Below are 17,831 nucleotides of genomic sequence, written 5' to 3' on the forward strand. Positions count from 1 at the left end.
CATGAAATACGTTAATATTTTTGTTTCTGTTCCATACAATATGGAATAACTTCCAACCGGCTTTATTTCTGCCACATGCTTTTATGTGGTGCTTTTATGCTTTTTTATGTTCCTTATGTATGGAAAGCATGGGATTATGATCCGTGTGCATACGATGCTAATATACTCGAGGATCAGGTACATCCAACAGATAACAGTATGCAGAGAGAGAGAGAGAGGACAAAAATACATGTTTACAGGCAAGTAATGGTAACAGCTAAGGAAGAATAAACAGGGAAATCAATTTTATTCAGTTGCAATAAACTGGTATGTCTACCTACCTAACTGTAATAACACACAAAAAGTTTTATAAATGAAATGACTAAATAAGTGACAAAATAAGGGATTTGAAAAAATAGATTTTTAAAACTATTTCATACAGCAAATTCTGCAGCTTCTCTTTAGATACAATTGACAGATGGTGTTCTACAGCATCACACACCAATCTCATTTATGAAAATGAGATACACTGATCAAGTTTTAAAGGTGGATAATATGTCAGAGATATCTGTTCTTTATTCTTGTACTCCACAGTATGGTGTAGTTCAGAGCTACTTTAGCTAAAGCAATTTAGGAACTAAGCTAACCAAACTGGTTAGGCAGAGTAGCTGTAACTTTTTTCTTCCCTTGTGATCTTTCAGGTTGCTGGTTATTGAAGATTATCTGTTCTTCCACTTTTTATGTATGAAGAGACTAACGATAGTATTACTCGCATGAGAGGCTGAGTGAAGGGTTTTTCTTCTGGCTGATTTAAATTGTAATTAGAGGCATGTCATTTCAGTATTTTTCTTGTCTTCTTAAATATGTTCTTCCTCATGTGACACGCTTGAGTAAGAGCCTCTGGCACAACATAGAAAACTGTGTACTTTGCCTGTTAAGTGATGATAACTTGTTGTCTTTTAGATGTTATATCACTTTGGCTCAAGCTTTAGGCATGAATATGGGTGGAGCACCTGTGGGACCTGCAGGAACTGGAAAAACTGAAACCATCAAAGATATGGGACGGTGTCTTGGTAAATATGTAGTGGTCTTCAACTGTTCAGACCAGATGGATTTCCGAGGACTTGGGAGGATATTCAAAGGTAAGATGTGGACTATATGAAAGTTACAAATGCTTAGAGAACACCTTTGTATGTCAAGATTAACACGTAATCAGCAGCTGGTTCTCTGTCTTTTAACAAACACAAGTAATTAATATCTTGATATGAATGTAAAATACCATTGCAACACTCTCTCCAAGAAATAGAAGTGTCTAATAAGATTAGACAGTTTATGAAAGGGTATATAAATACCCTTAAAATAATCAAGGAGGACTGCCAGTGTATGTGTGCGTGAAATTTATTACTGGACTCTTGGAATGTGTTGGATTTAGATTTCAGTATTTTGTCATTACAAATGTCAAAGTTCTTATCAGTTGAAAGAAATACATGAATAGCAGTAGATACGTTTAAAACAATTGGCGCAGCTCACTGAAGGTAGATACAAACAACATTATTTTAAGCATCAGAAATTGATACCAACTGTGGTGACGGTGATTCCCACCCCCACCCCCAAATAGCTGTGGAAGAATGGAATTGTGGCACAGAGTGACCTCTAGCTTCCTTCTGAGTGAAATTGTCTTTTACTGTTCATTTTATTATGTGAAATAAGCTACTGACATGACATCATATTTTCATAGACTTATTGCAGGGATTTTCTTGGAGGTAGGGAGGAACAGGAAAAATGTTGAAGATACTGATAAAAGGAGCAGAAATCTAATGTTGTTGTGTCAGAGAACATAGAAAGGCTTGAAGACTTCAGAAACTTTGTACATTCTTGACTTAAAAAGAATCAAACTATTATCCTTGTTCCTTACTAAGCCCTCCAAAGGACTTTTTTTTTTTTCCTAAGGCAGATGAATCTGATTTTTTTGTCTTATGAATTATACCAAAAAAGGATTAACAACATAATGGTGAGATGTTTAGTTGCTCTTCTCTTTGAAGGTCTTGCTCAGTCTGGCTCCTGGGGCTGCTTTGATGAATTCAATCGTATTGATTTACCAGTACTATCAGTAGCTGCACAGCAAATTGCAATTGTGTTGACATGTAAGAAGGAACATAAAAAAAGCTTTATTTTTACTGATGGAGATAATGTGGAAATGAACCCTGAATTTGGCATCTTTCTTACTATGGTGGGTATTCAGTAGGTTTCTGATGTGCCTGTGATGATTGTACGATAATCGCTTCTAACCTGATATGTTAAATGTATTTGCTAACTCTGATGTCACTCAGTTCTTTGAATTCACTGACAATTTGAGATGTGAGCATTGCTAACAAAGACAGTTTACTGGGTCTTTTTCATTGACGTTAGTTAGAAGTAACCAGTCAAAACTGGACCTGTAAGACAAATGAAATATAGATTTGAAGAGTTCAGGTGTCACATCTTTCATACCTCATATATGAGAGGCTAAAATGCTATAAAGATATGGTGATAAATTTAGCTGATAATTCATTTTTTACGTGGGATTTAAAGCCAAAAAGCTACTTTTGTCAAATTAGACTATATGTTCCTTTGCTGATTCTTTGGTTTCTGCAAGGTGGTCAACATCAGAACTTGTTCTCTCCAGAATCCAGGATATGCTGGACGGCAAGAACTTCCTGAAAACTTGAAGATCAACTTCCGTTCAGTGGCCATGATGGTTCCTGATCGTCAAATTATAATTCGTGTCAAGTTGGCTAGCTGTGGTTTTATTGCTAATGTTGTATTGGCAAGGAAGTTCTTTACACTGTACAAGCTGTGTGAAGAACAACTTTCAAAACAGGTGATAATTTTCATTTGTGGAAAAATTATCTTAAGGAAAGACTATAAATGGTGACACAAATTATTAGTATTAATTTGTACATTTTCCTATTATATCATATTATTTCAGTTCTCTTCCCCTTCCTACCGTGGGAGTGAATGAATGTCTGTGTGGTTCTCAGGGGGAACCACAACAGATGTTAGGAGACATTTGTACCACATGTACCACTTCTCATACCTTGAATGATAAATTTGAATTGTTTCATCCCCATAAACTAGGGAAATTTTTTCCCAAACTTTGTATATATTTTAGGTGCATTATGATTTTGGCTTGCGGAATATATTGTCGGTTCTACGCACATTGGGAGCAGCAAAAAGAGCAAATCCCACAGATACTGAGTCTACCATAGTCATGCGTGTGCTGAGAGACATGAACCTGTCTAAACTGGTAAGATCTGAGGACCTAGTAAATTAATTAAACTATACTTTGGAGCCAACTGTTTTTGGGCTCACAGTTTAAATCTGTTAAGGTGATCACTAGCAGACTGGATGTGGCCTTTACCTCTAATTCTAGCTTGGAAATCTTGCATTCACTGGATGACTTGATTTGTTCAGATTTTTGTTTTTAACTTATTTCCACTGCTACCTACAGAAAGAAATGACCAAATAGAACTCTGTGTAATAGCCTATTTGGAATTTTGGGCCTAAAGCTTTCTGCTTATTGTATTTAGTCACTGTTTTAAAAAGTTACTTATACTAATGAGTACTACCTCAACAGACTTAAATAGTTAACAAAACCTCTTCTGATGTGATACTTCATCTCCTTTATTATCTTTTATAGACCTTAGACAAAAAAAAATCTATCTGTATAAATGGTATTACTAAAATCTACTTTATTAAATTCAACTGGTATATTAGTGGTTTATTTTCAATAACTTCATTATTGGAAGCATAACATGATCTCCTTCTGCTCTGTCCTGCTAGTGTGTTTAGCACTTAAAGGGTTACCATGGATTGTTCCTTAGGTTTTTAAATATTTCTTTAGCCCATGATAATTAAAGGTTGTCTTCTGAGATGCTAGAATAAATGGAAATAAAAAAGATATTTTTTTCTCTCCTGATTTTCCCTAGATTGATGAAGATGAACCCTTATTCCTAAGTCTAATTGAAGATCTGTTTCCAGATATACACCTTGATAAAGTACAGTATCCTGAATTGGAAGCTGCTATTGACAAACAGGTAACGTTTCTCTTGATATGTGCTGTTGTGGCATAACTAGTATGATGAGGTGTCTGTAGAAATTACTGGTGCTGAATCTACCCAGCTGGTAAGATTAAGCTTTTCCATAAATCTTTATCATTGGCATATTAATATTAGTCTTATCATTAGGGATGTCACTGAATTGTTGTGGTGTCCTGTGGTATTCTTGTGAATCATTTGTGGTGATCGGTTTGAAAAGCATATGTATGTACATTTGCCTTATGTGAATTAGGATTTAATAGTTGTATAAAGTCTAATCAACAGAACATGTGCTTGAGGAAAGATTTTGCTAAAATGACATTTCCTCTATTTCAGTTTCCATTAGATCTTTTGGAACACTGTGATAGGGCTGACTTAAGAACATCAGTGGGATTTACAAAGTTAATGAAGTATGAACACTTAAATGATCAGTTTTATTAAACTTTCCTCCAGAATTTCAATAATTCCTCAAATAATTATCTAATAGTTAAACAGAGAAATAAAAAGCTCAAAAAAAAAAAAAAACCACTCAAGAAGAAAAAACAGCATGAAAAAACACATTTCTGAAGAATTTGAGTAAATGACTTCTCATTTACTTATATTTAATATGATTAGTTATAAATAAATAGGTCTGTTTATGGGTTTCTTAGCAAGGAAGAGTTGAATCATCAGCTAATGTCTATAAAACTGTTTTACTTTCTGTAGTTTATACAGTTGATTTTAAAAAAAGGACTCTTAAATAGTTTCCATTAGGAGAAACTATATGAAACCTGAATCTTATGCTTTAAACTGGCATTTCCTAGTAAATTAAAAAGAGGTGATAATAACATGGTCTTCATAGCTCTACTGTTGGTAAACTATGAGGCCAGACATAGAAAGTATCAACTCCATTTAACAACAAACTGTATTGGGTTTACGTGGCAATTGCGTTTACATGGTAGCAGGTGGGCTGCAGGTGTGGCCTCTGTGAGCAGAGCCCAGCAGCTGCCCCATGTCAGATCAGAGCCGGCTCCTGCCGGCTCCAAAAGGGACCTGCTGCTGGCCAGAGCCGAGACAGGGAGTGATGGTGGTTGGACCTCTGGGAGAGCAGATTGAAAAAATGGAAAACAAACAAACAAACTAAAAACAAACAAACACCACTGCTGTACAGCAGCAGCTGGGAGAAAGGAGGGACAACCAGTCCTGCAGACCCCAAGGTCAGTGCAGAAGGAGGTACACACCCATGTTGGAGCAGTTCTTGAAGAGCTGCTGCCTGTGGGCAGCCGACACAGGATCAGTTCGGGAAGGACGGCATCCTGTGGGAGGGACCCCACGTGGAGCAGGGGCAGAGAGTGACTGTGAAGGAGTGGTGGAGACAAAGTGCCAGGGACTGGCTACAGCCCCCAATCCCCGTTCCCCTGTGCTGCTTGGGGAAAGTAGCTAGGAGAGGGTGGATGGGGGGGAAGGTGTTTTTAGCTTGCTTTTTAGTTTTTTGATGTTCTAGTCCACTAGTGATAGGCAATAAATTATATTAATTTCCCTATGCTGAGTCTGTTTTGCCCATGATAATTGGTGGGTGATCTCCCTGTCCTTATCTTGGCCCTTGAGCCCTTTCCATCGTATTTTCTCCTCCTGTTTTTTTTTCTTTTTTTTTTTTTTTTGAGGAGTGGGAGTGAGAGAGCAGTTGTGGTGGAGTTCAGCTGCATAGCAGGGTAAAACCACCACACAAACCATTAAGACTCCTACCACTTGCTTGCAGATATGCTATATTGTCAGCCCATACTTAAGCAGCGGTGGAAACTTGAAGAGCTGTGATCAACTTATGTAGAGCAAAAGTAATTAAAAATCAGATCTGGGGATCTCCCAATGCAATTTAGTGACAGTGTTGAATGACAATTTAGTGACAGTGTTGAAATTTTCGGTAGTTTATTTTGGGCATTTGCTTAATGTTGTGCGTCTGTATTTCTCATTCTACTAAAACTTAATATCTAGAGAAACCCAAAGTGGTCAGCCAAATTTTGTTTGTCTTGGATGAGGATCAATCCATTTATTGAATGGAGCTCTTAGTTGCGTTTTCAAAGCTATAATGATTCAGTACAATGAAAACAGCTATGTTAGGACAGAGTCAAATTTAAGAGGACTGTCTTTATTAGGAAAGGGAGGCAGAAGCTGTTGTGAAAAGATCATCAAGAAGAAACCATCATTACCTGAATGAAAGTGTTTTCCTGTGTTTATGTGTTGTGGTGGGTTGACCCTGGCTGGCAGCTATGCCCCTACACAGTCGCTTGCACGCTTTCCCCTAGTGGTATGGGGGAGGGATTTGTATGGACAAAAATGAGGAAAAATAAGCTCGTGGGTTGAGATAAAGTCATTTTGTAAGTGAAGAAAAAAAAAAAAAGAAGAAAGAAGTGATGCAAGAGCAGTCACTTACCACCAGCAGACCAATGCCCAGCCGGTCTCTAAGCAAAGCTACTTCAGAGAAACTTCCCTCCAAGTTTTATTGCTGAGCATAATGTCGTATGGTAACAAATATCCCTTTGCTCTGTTGGGGTCAGCTGTCACAGCTGTGTCCGCTCCCAGCCTCTTGCCCACTCTCTGCCTATGCGCTGGCACGGCATTGTGAGAAATGGAGAAGGCCTTGTTGCAGTGCAAGTGCTGTTCAGTAATAGCCAAAACACTGGTGTGTTTTGGTCATAAATCTAAACCACAGCAACATATGTTCTGCTACGAAGCAAATTAACTCCATCCCAACCAGATCCAGTATGTGTAACAGCTGTTAACAGAGGTTCTTTTCAGAACATATAGAGTCTGTTTGTGAACATGCTTCTCCTTAATATGAGGGATATCTAGTCTATAAGACTATTGCAGAAACCACGTGTATTAGAAATCATTAAGAAAATACCAGTGCCCATTAGGACTTGATTAGGCTGAAGGAATAACTGAAGTGACCTTCTTGTTTTATGTGAAGATGGAAATCAGTTCAGATATGTTCTCTGGGTGCATCATTACCTTGTGGATATTTTACTGGATACATGTGGACTCTGGAAAGAAGCTAAAAAGCTGTATTCAGTACCTTAAAGGCAGCTTGATAGGTTTGTTGTTAGCTTCAAGAGCTGTTAAGATGTAAATGATAGCAGAATTTTGTCGTGTTTCCATGAAAATGGTGCATGTGATGTCTTCACTGTGCTTTGCAAACTCCATTGCTTCAGCAGTTGTGTTCTTGATGGTGCTGAAGAGTTGGTGGCAGCTTATACTTCATGGTTGCAGTTCATGAATGCATCCTGTGCAGCCTTCTTTTCTTGGCTTCCTTGCAGAGTGGGGTAAATAAGTTGAGCTGGCATGAGTAATACAGCATGTATTAGTGCTAGCCTAAGCACTGGCAGTTTTAAAGTGATGTGATTTAATATATGATGAGAAAAGCACTGTCTCAAAAATATATATACACATAAATACACACATGGACACATATGTACTGTGGCAGTCCTCTGGTTTCAGAGCTTAGTTGATTTCTGACAGGAGATTTCATGGGGTCATGATGGCAGGAACGTTAGCCTGAAAGCCTTAGTGAACTTACTGGTATAAAAGAATCATATGATATTTGATTTTGAAACAGCATGTCTTTTCTCAGAAGGGTAACATGAAGAAGTTACTCCAAGATCTCTGCACACTGATGAATATTTTACAAAATGATTTGCAGAAGAACTTGAGGCTATTGTAGGCATTTAAGGAACTTTATAATTAGAAACATGCCATAATAATAACAATAATAAAATCTTTCTGACTGGCAAGTGAGACATTTCGTAGCTATGAAAGACATTGCTAGGAAGAGTGTTTCTAAAATTCTTGTCTTTTTGTTAAAATGATACATTAACCCTAAAAAAGAGTTAGAAAAAATGGTTTATCTTAGCTTATTGCTCTGAAGACATATTGGAACACCAAAAAACTCTGCTTTTTCCAAATAGTTTGTCATATACACAAAACCTTTAAAAAGATTGTAGTCTTCTATTGAATAAAGATTTTTAAAATACCAAAGTATCATGTGCACTAAAATGGTGGTAATCTGGATTTCTGTTGCTATCTATAGGTAGAGAATGCTGGACTTGTTTGTCATCCTCCTTGGAAGCTGAAAGTTATCCAGCTTTTTGAAACTCAGAGAGTAAGACATGGATTAATGACATTAGGGCCTAGTGGTGCAGGAAAAACTACTTGCATCCACACTTTGATGAAAGCCATGACAGGTATGTGAGCATTTATATTATAAAATGTTACAAAATTCTGCTTTGTTTCTTCAAAGGAAGACTCAGTTACTTCACTGTGAGGATAACTTACTGGAAAAATCAGTTTCAGTGTGTTGTGATACTAAAAATTATCATGGTAACATCTTTTATAAACTTAAAAATACCTGACATTCAAATTCATATAATATATACATCCTGTTTTCCATATATCAGAAATTTTTATTCTAGAAACATTGAGAAAGAGGAGAAAGAGGAGTACTGTCAGGGTAGGCAGCTGGAAAAAGTGTTTAAAGCATCTTACTTGTTCAGCTGAGGTAATGCTCACAGCTTTCCCTTACCATAAGTAGTTAGGCCTTTTCCTTTCTGAACACAATTCACAAGACAGGGTCTTTATCTGCAGCATATAATTACTACCTCTATCATTTTGTGCTGCTAGGAAATTTTCCAAGTAAGCACACAGTCTCACTATAGTGGTGAATGTGTATTAAACCATCCACATGGGTGTAATGATGTTGAATTTGTTGAAGTTCTCTGACTTTTGAAAAGAAATACCAAAACTAACTGATGATCTGCCTGCATAGATTGTGGACAGCCACATCGTGAAATGAGAATGAATCCTAAAGCTATAACTGCACCACAGATGTTTGGACGTCTTGATGTGGCAACCAATGATTGGACAGATGGAATATTTTCAACGCTCTGGAGAAAAACTTTAAGAGCCAAGAAAGGTATACCAAAGAAAACCCTTCCTCCAAAACAAAACAAGCTGCAGGTCTCTCTAAAGCACAGTAGCTGATTTTTTTTTTCTTGAATATAGCTGTAAGAACTTCTGTTAATTGTATTTAAAATGTCTCTGGTCTAAATGCTTTGTGTTGAAACTGTGTAGTGTAGCAAATACTGTTTTGCTTATCCCTCTCTTTGAAATGATAGGCTTTTGCATGAAAGAAAGCGGAAAGTCAGAATCTTTTTCTACAGCACTGCTATAATATAAAATTTTGGTGCTGTCAGGATTTCTACCAGGTCTCAAACTGCGGTAATAGGAGGGTGTGAATCTCCTTAAGTTGTATCATATCTGCCAGCCCTGCATATGCCACAGTCCATCTGAAATGGTGCTAGATAATAACATATAGGCAACCAATTTCTGCCTGACATATACAGAATAATTCTGGCATATTCTTAGTCTGCTATATTGATTAAAGGAGGGGCCTTGGTGGTTTGGTGCTAGATAGATTCTTCCTTGTTTTGTCTGAATGTTAGTATATGACCTTATAATTAGGCCATTTGGACTAAAAAGGAAAAAAAAGGTGTAAAGAGAAAATGCAAACATTTGTTGTTCAATTAAAAAAAAAAAGCATTAGTCTTTAAGGATACAGATTCATTAAAATAGGAAAAATAATTTTTGGATTTAATTTTATTGGATTTGTTTCAAATTTGGAAATGTAGTACCCTGGGGAATGTAGCATTTCATTAATTGTTGGTTCTGTTTTTTCCCTCAGCATGAAATATTAAGTTAGCATACTCACATGACTTTCTCAGTCAGATTCACCATTTGCAATGCTCCTGTAATGACTCTTTATGAAGACCATCTCATGCCTGAGAAGCCTGTACTGTAGCTATGAAAAACCTCTAAATATAAAGGTGTTTGGCTAAGAAGTGAGTTTTCTTATCCTGAACCTTCTTGGTTCATGCCTAGCAACACAGCACCTAGATAGTAAAGACTCTCTCTGAAGGCAGATGAGAGTGGGACTCTTTCTGACTACAGATCTCTCTGGCAGTGCACAGCAGGGCTAGCATCCTAAGGGATGGGGAGCTGGAAGCCAAGGGGACTGCCAGGGCAAGGGCCTTGCCAGCTGGGGCTGGTTGCCCAGTACTTAACTGAGGCGAGCAGCACAGACCTAGACCCTCCCAGGAAACCCAAGCATGCATTAATATACATTTGTGGTACTAAGTGGAAAGAGCTGTAAAAGCTTCCAAAGGAGCTGGATCAAGTTTATAAGCAGGGGAATCAAAAACAAGAATCTTTTCTTAATGGTCCTTTTTTATGTATGAAAGTGAGCATGCTATTTGAGAAAGTGGTTTTTCAAGTGTTCCTTTCATTTAATCTCGCTACATTTACACTAACATTTTGGAAACGGATGAATGGTGGTTTTAAATAGTTCTGCAGTTTCTATCTTTATGTTGCTTTATGTAAGTTGAAGTAAACCTAATTTATTATTGAATTGAAAACTGGAATCGTAAAACTGTGTTTCAGACTATTACAAACTGATGACATATGCTTATGACACTTTATATACTGAGTAACGGATAATTATTATGATAAGGTGACAAACTGAAGTACTTAATTGAAAGTGAGTAATGGAAATGGTAATTGTATTTAAAGCTGAGATTGTAGCTGTGTGCATGAATTCAGAATTAGTTGAAAATATGTTTGAAGAGAGAAGAAACTGGTCCTTGAAAGAAACTAAAACTTCTTTCATAGGCATTTTTGTCTTTTATTTTGGACTGTAGGTGACCACATCTGGATAGTTCTTGATGGTCCAGTTGATGCTATTTGGATTGAGAACCTTAATTCTGTCCTGGATGATAACAGAACTCTAACACTTGCAAATGGAGATCGTATACCTATGGCACCAAATTGTAAAATAGTCTTTGAGCCTCATAATATTGATAATGCTTCTCCGGCAACAGTTTCAAGGAATGGGATGGTATTCATGAGCTCTTCAGTTCTCAACTGGAGTCCTATCCTGGAGGTACAGTAGCTAAGTGATTATATTTGTTTATATATTGAAAGTTCTATTGGTTGTATTCAGCACTTTACTATTGCTACTTTAGGACCTAATTTTGTGACTCTAGTTATGAAATAGCCTTTATACTGTATAAATATATAGGTGAGTATTTAATACGGCAGAGTTTATGGTAGATTGCACAAAGTATGTTTTTTCAGGAACATAGTAAACATACTACACTTAAAAAAAAATAGCAACCCTCATATATTTCACATAATTGGATAAATCTGTAATTCAAGGTAATTTATGCAACTGAAGAACAGCTCAGTTGTCAAAACACTGACTTTTTAGCAGTTTCTGCTGCAGCTTCAGAGCAACGAAGAAGAAGGAGCAAACAGGCTGATTCGGAAATCTATCAATCCTCAAGAAATCCTCAAATTTCTTATCTTTTTAACTCATAAAGCCTCTTATGCTTGTAAGTCTTATTTGCTTGCTTTAACTGGATTCCTTGTCCATAAATTTCTGATTTGTCTGGCAATCAAGGAAAAGTTGATATGCCTCAGGACATGGTCTCTGGTACTGACTGGATCAGCTGTTAGTGTATGAGTGATTTCAGTAGAGACAGAAATCAAGAGAGAGACAGTATGCACCTGTCCAAATCCTGAGCAGAAGACAGTGCCTGGAGTCAGTGGAGCCCCCGGGGGAGGTGTGTCCTGGGCATGGAACTAGCAGGTGAAGGAGTTGGGGGAAGAGGTGAGAAGACTCGTGTGCCCTCAGGGAAGACAAATCGGAGATCAGCAGGGTCTTTGCGGAGATACTGCAGCATCATTTAACGGAAAGAAAGAGAGTCTGTAAGAGACTGAATTCAAAGGTTTGGTGAACACAAACTCCCAAGATAAGGAAGCCTGGAAACTTGCGACTGGCAACAGAAGGGAGGCTGCTTTTCTACCTGCAGATCTAAAATGGTAGAAGAGGCATAATGCCTTGAGAACAGGTGAGGAGAAACAAGACCCATGTGGGGAGGCATCAGAACTGGTTTAGCTTTAACCAATGAAGAGGAAAATGAGTGTGATTGTCATCAGAGACTCCCCTCTGTGTTGGAGATGCCCTTCTGTTGTGACTCAGCAATGGAGGTTTGGTGCTTGTGAGGGACTAAGTTTTGTAGCAGACAGACTGCTAAGGCTTTCATGTCCTCAGACTCCTTACCCTTGTTGCTCATCCACAAGGGTGCAATGAAACTTATAGGGACAATGCTGAGGTTGTCAAAAGTGACTGCAGAGCTGTTGGGGATGACGACGAAGGGCAAGGGGACCCAGGTGATGTTATTGATCCCACTATTCGCATGAAAGGCTCAGGTAGAAGTGTACGCATCCAACAGGTCAATACCTAAGTGTGTGTCAAGTGTCACAGGCAGAGGCTCGATTTCTATGACCAGGGGACTTTGAGGAACAAAGACTGCTGAACAGGGACAAAATTCTTCTCATCAAGTTAGGCAACACTGATGAGGGGATGAAGTAGATACTCAACACGTTTGCAGACTGCTTCTTCAGAGGGACCTGAACAGACCAGAGAAACTGGCTGACGGGTACTGGCTTGTGATGTTCAATGAAAGAAAATGCAAGATATATGGAATAAGCCCATGAAGCAACACAGGCTGCAGGCTGACTGGTTAGGAAGTAGGTCTTCAGAAAAGGAGCTGAAGGGTACTGGTAGATGAACTGTGTGCCTTTGTAGCAAAGAAGACCAACTGCATCCTGCACTGTACATCTACTAAGAAGCGTGGCCAGCAGGTCTAAGGAGGCAGATATGATGCAGTTACTGGAACTCAATTACTTTTGCATTCTGCTGTTGTTACAAAAGCTTCTCCGTACAGAAAACAGATTTCTCAAAAAATCATAAAACCCCTATGCTGCTTCTCATTTTCTCAATTTTTTATCTTTTAATGAATGCTGGAAGATGTATTTTTCTTCTTACTGAAAGAATAACACACATGCTGTTTTCTTCCTGATTTTTTATTTTTATTTATTGATAATTCAATAAGGTCCATACCAACCTGTAACACAACCTCTAGTTAGGAACTGCACAAACTAACATTGTAGCAAGATGTCTCAATTATAACCCAGTTCCCTACTGAAATTCATCCAAAAGCACAAGAAAGAATCTCTGCACCTTTTGCTTTAATTTTTCCTCAGTCTGATTAGTGATGTTAGTGCACCTGAGTCAAATATTTTTTCCTAATTATTCTGGTACCTAATCTTATTTTTTCTACCTGAGCGCCCCTAGCATTCTGAATCTTGTATTTTGGGATATTGATATTTTCATTCACAACAAAACGAAAATAAAGACAGGAGGAAGTGTTTTGGAAGAACAGCAAAATTAAGGCAAGAGGAAAGATTTCTGCAAAATTTTCACCATAGTTTTAGAAATATTTAATTTGTTTTATTGTGAAGGTTGGGGATAGCAGGGAATATTCATTTTTTTCTGCTCTCCAACCTTTATAAAATCTCCAGCATGATCTCAATTTATTATCTGATAAACTGCATCTCTGTCAGAAATCCCCCAGGAGACACAAACATTCTACTAGTGCTCTGGCTGCTGTTGCATTTAAGAGAGTTTACCTCCAACTCATTTAGGAAGTAAAACAAAAGAAGTGAGGTGTTTATGCTTGGACTCTGTAGTGATAATGCTTAGTAACTATTTTCATTCTGGTCCTTCACACCTGAAGGAACAAAGGGAAGCCTTTCTTGGTATGAAAATGTTGATATCTTTGGAGACAAATATTAACAGTTTAGGCCATAAGACTTGATATGTTCTATTTCTTAAAGAAGATGGCAATGTAACTCTTAGAAAGACATGCTTTCTCATGTACTCTGCCTATGCTTTTAATAATGATCCTCCTTGTTATTTTCTGTTCTCGATCTTTTCTTTTTCAGTATCTTTTAACACACAAAATCTTTTACATGAGTTTTCCATAGGGCTTTTCTCACAATTATTAATGTAATTATTTTTGCTGGTATATATGTTTTTTCTTTTTTTCAAATAGTGGATGCTTAGCTGTTTTAAATGCAGCAAGAGCCAATTTGCAAATATTCCAAGCCAGTTTTGCTTGAGAGATAATCCACTGAACTCCAAAACACGTGATTCCTTACTGAAGTTTTCTAATGACAGATGAATTGTGGTTTAGTAAATGAGACAAATTTTCACATTACTTTTTGCTCTTTTATTAACCGCAAATTCCCAGTGTTTTGTTCCAGAACTGTCCATGCGTCTGGATGCATTATCTTCCATGCATTATCTTCCTTTCTAGTTATGGGAATATTAATATAATTCCCCATATTTATGTTACTTCACTGCTAAAGTGTTACCATATTTCTTTAGTACTGCCTACAGCCTTTCCCTTTTACAATGATATGAAGTCATATGGAGCTGTTTAATCACACCAGCACTTGAGAATCATCACTAATTCATTTGATATGTTTCTTTGCCAAGCTCAAAATGTGTGCATTCTTATTGGAAGAAAATAACTTTTTAGTAAGTTTCCTAATAATTTGGCCATTAACAAATTTTTACCCAGGCAAATAAATGCAGTCAATACACGTGCCTTATGTATATTTCTGCAAGGCTTTTTTTTTTTTTTTTTTTTAATCAGTACATATACTTGGAAAAATGTAAATGAAAAAATATGCATCTAGGACAGTGAATTCCATGAGATTCCACTTGTGTTGTTCCTTTCCATACTTACATCACTGCCTACAGCCTACTGATGTTAGGTTTTCACAGATCTGCCTCCTTGTATTGGTATTCCCTCCTTGTTTATTTGCAGACAACAGCCTGTTGAATGTTTCAGTTTAAATCGAGCTATAGGTTCGGCTGAAAAGACAGCAAAACCAAAGAAAATAGGCATTTAATTTTGCTTTATCAGACCTGATTTACCTCCTTATTTCAAAGTGATACAGAGACTAAATTTAGTTGTTTTGATGTAAGTGTTGCACAGAAGTAGTTTCACTTATTCCATAATGATCTTATGCTTTTATTTTGGTGGTAGCAACAGTTAAAAAGAAAACATGAAAAAACCTTTCCAACCTCCCTTTCTCTCCCCCCACCCTCCCTACATAAAAAAAAAAAAAAAGAAATTGACTGTGAAATTGCAACGTGTAGTTATTTATCATTTGAGCCAATAGCATGTTTATGTTTTTGTTTTGTTTTTACTTCAAAAACAAAACATCTTGATGACTTTTCCAGTCCATCTTCCTTTGAATCTATTTTGTCGTGATATATAGTATGTATTCCAGCAGGCAGTGTAGTTGTTAATCTTGCATTGTTTACTTATTTTACTAACAGAATTAAATGAAGTTTTTTTCTTTAGTTCCTAATTCTGAGATGCTGAAGTGAACATAGATTTGTTTGATATTTCAAAAGCGTTTTGAAAAATAATAAAATACAGATAGCTTAAGAGAACATTGCATATATTTAGATTTCCTGTGATTATAATTTATGAATACCTAAATGTAGCAACCTATTGGGATATCATATATCAAGGCATAAGCAATTTCCAAATTAACTGAAAGAGATCTGAAACTTGCCATATTGGTAGTCTTGTCTAACATGCTTCTTAAGCAGATATTGCAAAGTGATCAAAGGTATTTGTTCCATTACTCATCAATGCCTTCAAAAGCAACAATATTTTACCACCTTTTCTAATCTACCCTAATATTTTCTGAACAGCTGGTTAAGTTCCAGATATGTATTTTAAGTAGTTCTGCCATTTAATCTTTTGCTCATTGTTTTCCATGTACTTGTCTCTAGAAAGCTTTTTCATACATCTACCTATTTGTAATTAGTTATTTGCTTTGGACCAGAAAAGAAAGTTTCAGAAGATTATGTAGCTAGATGTATGGAAAGCAATCATGGAAGCACAGAACAGTTGAGGCTGGAAAGGGTCACTGGAGACCACGTAGTTGAACCCACCTCACTCAAAACAGGACAGCTGGTGCAGGTTGTGTAGGACTGTGTCCAGGTGGGTTTTGGGTATCTCCATAGTTCCAACATTCAACATAGACACCAGAAGACTCTCTGAGAAATCTGTTTCAGTATTAAACCACCCTTACAATAAAAAAGAGAAAAAAGTTATGTTTAGATTGTATTTACTGTATTTCAATTTGTTCCAAATATTAGTTTGAATTTTGGTCAAGAATCTGCAAGTGTTTTTGCTGATGAGTATATTTTATGTGGGAAATAAATTCATGAGAAATAGATAAGAAGCATTCCACCACAGAAATAATGGAAGACTTCTGAGTAAATCTAAGAAGCAGGTTACCGCTTTAAGCTACAGGCATCAAAGAACAAATACTGTTCTATGATCTTATAAAACAGTTTTAATTAGGTTTTGTTTATCCAACATTACAGATACAGAGATTCCCAACAAAAATACTACTATTAATCAGGCACGCAGCATAAGTTCATGGACACTCAGTAGTCATCCTCCCTGAAATACTTTTTCTCTGCAATTGCCGGTTGTTTCAGGGGTACCGTGTATCACTGCTAAAAGCTAACGTTGTGAAGAACAAATCAAACTTGTGTTAAATACATATTCTTTCTTTGCAGAGTTTAATCACAGCAATTGTGATTAAAAAATACTTGAAAGAATGCTTTTTGTGCTGTTAAAAACTTTGAGTGCTTTTATTTTTCAGTATCCGTGCTGAACCTCCAGTGGAGTTATCCATCCCTGAGTAAACAGTTGGACCTTCTGCTAGCCAAACTGTGCCCCAAAACCAGTGAACTGAGTCCCCCACCCCTCTCAAGAAAAATCAACTTTCCATGCTTACAGTATCTTTTGAATTAGCAGAGCCGAACTGATTGACTTGCATCGGGAATTAAATTTATTTTCTCACTATACTCTGTAACAGGGATTTTTGAAAAGGCTTTCCTTCCAAGAAGCTGAAATTCTACGTCAGCTGTACTCTTCATCGTTCCCAGACTTACACCGCTTCAGTATTCAGTCTCTGCAGAGCAAGACTGAGATGCTGGAAGCCTTTGTGATTATGCAGAGCATTAATATGCTGCAAGGTCTTATCCCACCTAAGGTAAAGTAGTGTAGGTTTTTTTATGTTTATTTATCTAATGGAGATAATTTTAAGTCATGCAGTTATGTAGAGAGATTTTTTAATGTCTTGGAGTATAAATGAAGATGCAGGATGGTGAGGAATATATTTTCTTTTGAAAACAGTACCTAGGCTCTGTGCTCTTTTCACTTTCGGATTTGGTGTTAATACACACAGAACATGCATCAGCAGCTTTTCTTCAGGGTGTTTTTTTTTTAATTTTTTAATTTTATGGATTGTTACCAGATTATAAACTAAAAATTAAACAGATCAAATGCTGTAATGGGTGATTAAAAGTGGTATTTGCTGGGTGGTTTTCTGTTTTTTTTGTGGTCCACTAGGTACTGTTTCAATCTATAAGTTGACAAAAACATCAGTAAATTTAAGCGTAACTGAAGGCTTTTAAACTGATGTTACTAGCGATATCAAGTAGAATATTCAGGCTATTGAAAACAAAATGGAACAAAACAAAAAGTTTAACTTAATTCTTTAGGAGCAAGGAGGGGAACTGACTCCAAAACACTTGGAAAGGTTGTACATCTTCTCTCTTATGTGGTGTGTTGGAGCATTACTAGAACTGGAAGACAGATGCAAAATGGAGCACTGGCTTCGAAATCATGCAACAATAAAGCTTGATCTTCCCTGTATTCCTGAAGGCAGTGAAGATACCATGTTTGATTATTATGTGGCATCCGACGGTTAGTTACCCTGTTGAGTGCTTTGGGGGTAGAA

General features: G+C 37.0%; 1 protein-coding gene across 7 annotated transcripts in view; it reads left to right on the top strand.

The window, feature by feature from the left end:
• Nucleotides 1-17,831, top strand: part of DNAH5 (dynein axonemal heavy chain 5) — a 145,882-nt gene that overhangs the window by 68,540 nt on the left and 59,511 nt on the right. For 6 of the 7 annotated variants that reach the window (XR_007158880.2, XR_007158883.2, XR_007158882.2 and 3 more), the window contains 10 exons: nucleotides 943-1,121; nucleotides 2,022-2,209; nucleotides 2,645-2,839; nucleotides 3,131-3,265; nucleotides 3,948-4,055; nucleotides 8,119-8,272; nucleotides 8,854-9,000; nucleotides 10,781-11,022; nucleotides 16,905-17,081; nucleotides 17,593-17,797. Coding sequence is in view for 4 of the 7 variants with exons in the window: in XM_048050198.2 (XP_047906155.2) it covers nucleotides 943-1,121; nucleotides 2,022-2,209; nucleotides 2,645-2,839; nucleotides 3,131-3,265; nucleotides 3,948-4,055; nucleotides 8,119-8,272; nucleotides 8,854-9,000; nucleotides 10,781-11,022; nucleotides 16,905-17,081; nucleotides 17,593-17,797 (1,730 nt within the window). In the remaining 3 variants the exon portion in view is untranslated. The remainder of the gene's footprint in view (nucleotides 1-942; nucleotides 1,122-2,021; nucleotides 2,210-2,644; nucleotides 2,840-3,130; nucleotides 3,266-3,947; nucleotides 4,056-8,118; nucleotides 8,273-8,853; nucleotides 9,001-10,780; nucleotides 11,023-16,904; nucleotides 17,082-17,592; nucleotides 17,798-17,831) is intronic. The other variant, XM_048050200.2, reaches the window with a different exon arrangement.

The sequence above is a fragment of the Anser cygnoides genome, chromosome 2 (assembly GCF_040182565.1).
Source record: "Anser cygnoides isolate HZ-2024a breed goose chromosome 2, Taihu_goose_T2T_genome, whole genome shotgun sequence".
NCBI lineage: Eukaryota > Metazoa > Chordata > Aves > Anseriformes > Anatidae > Anser > Anser cygnoides.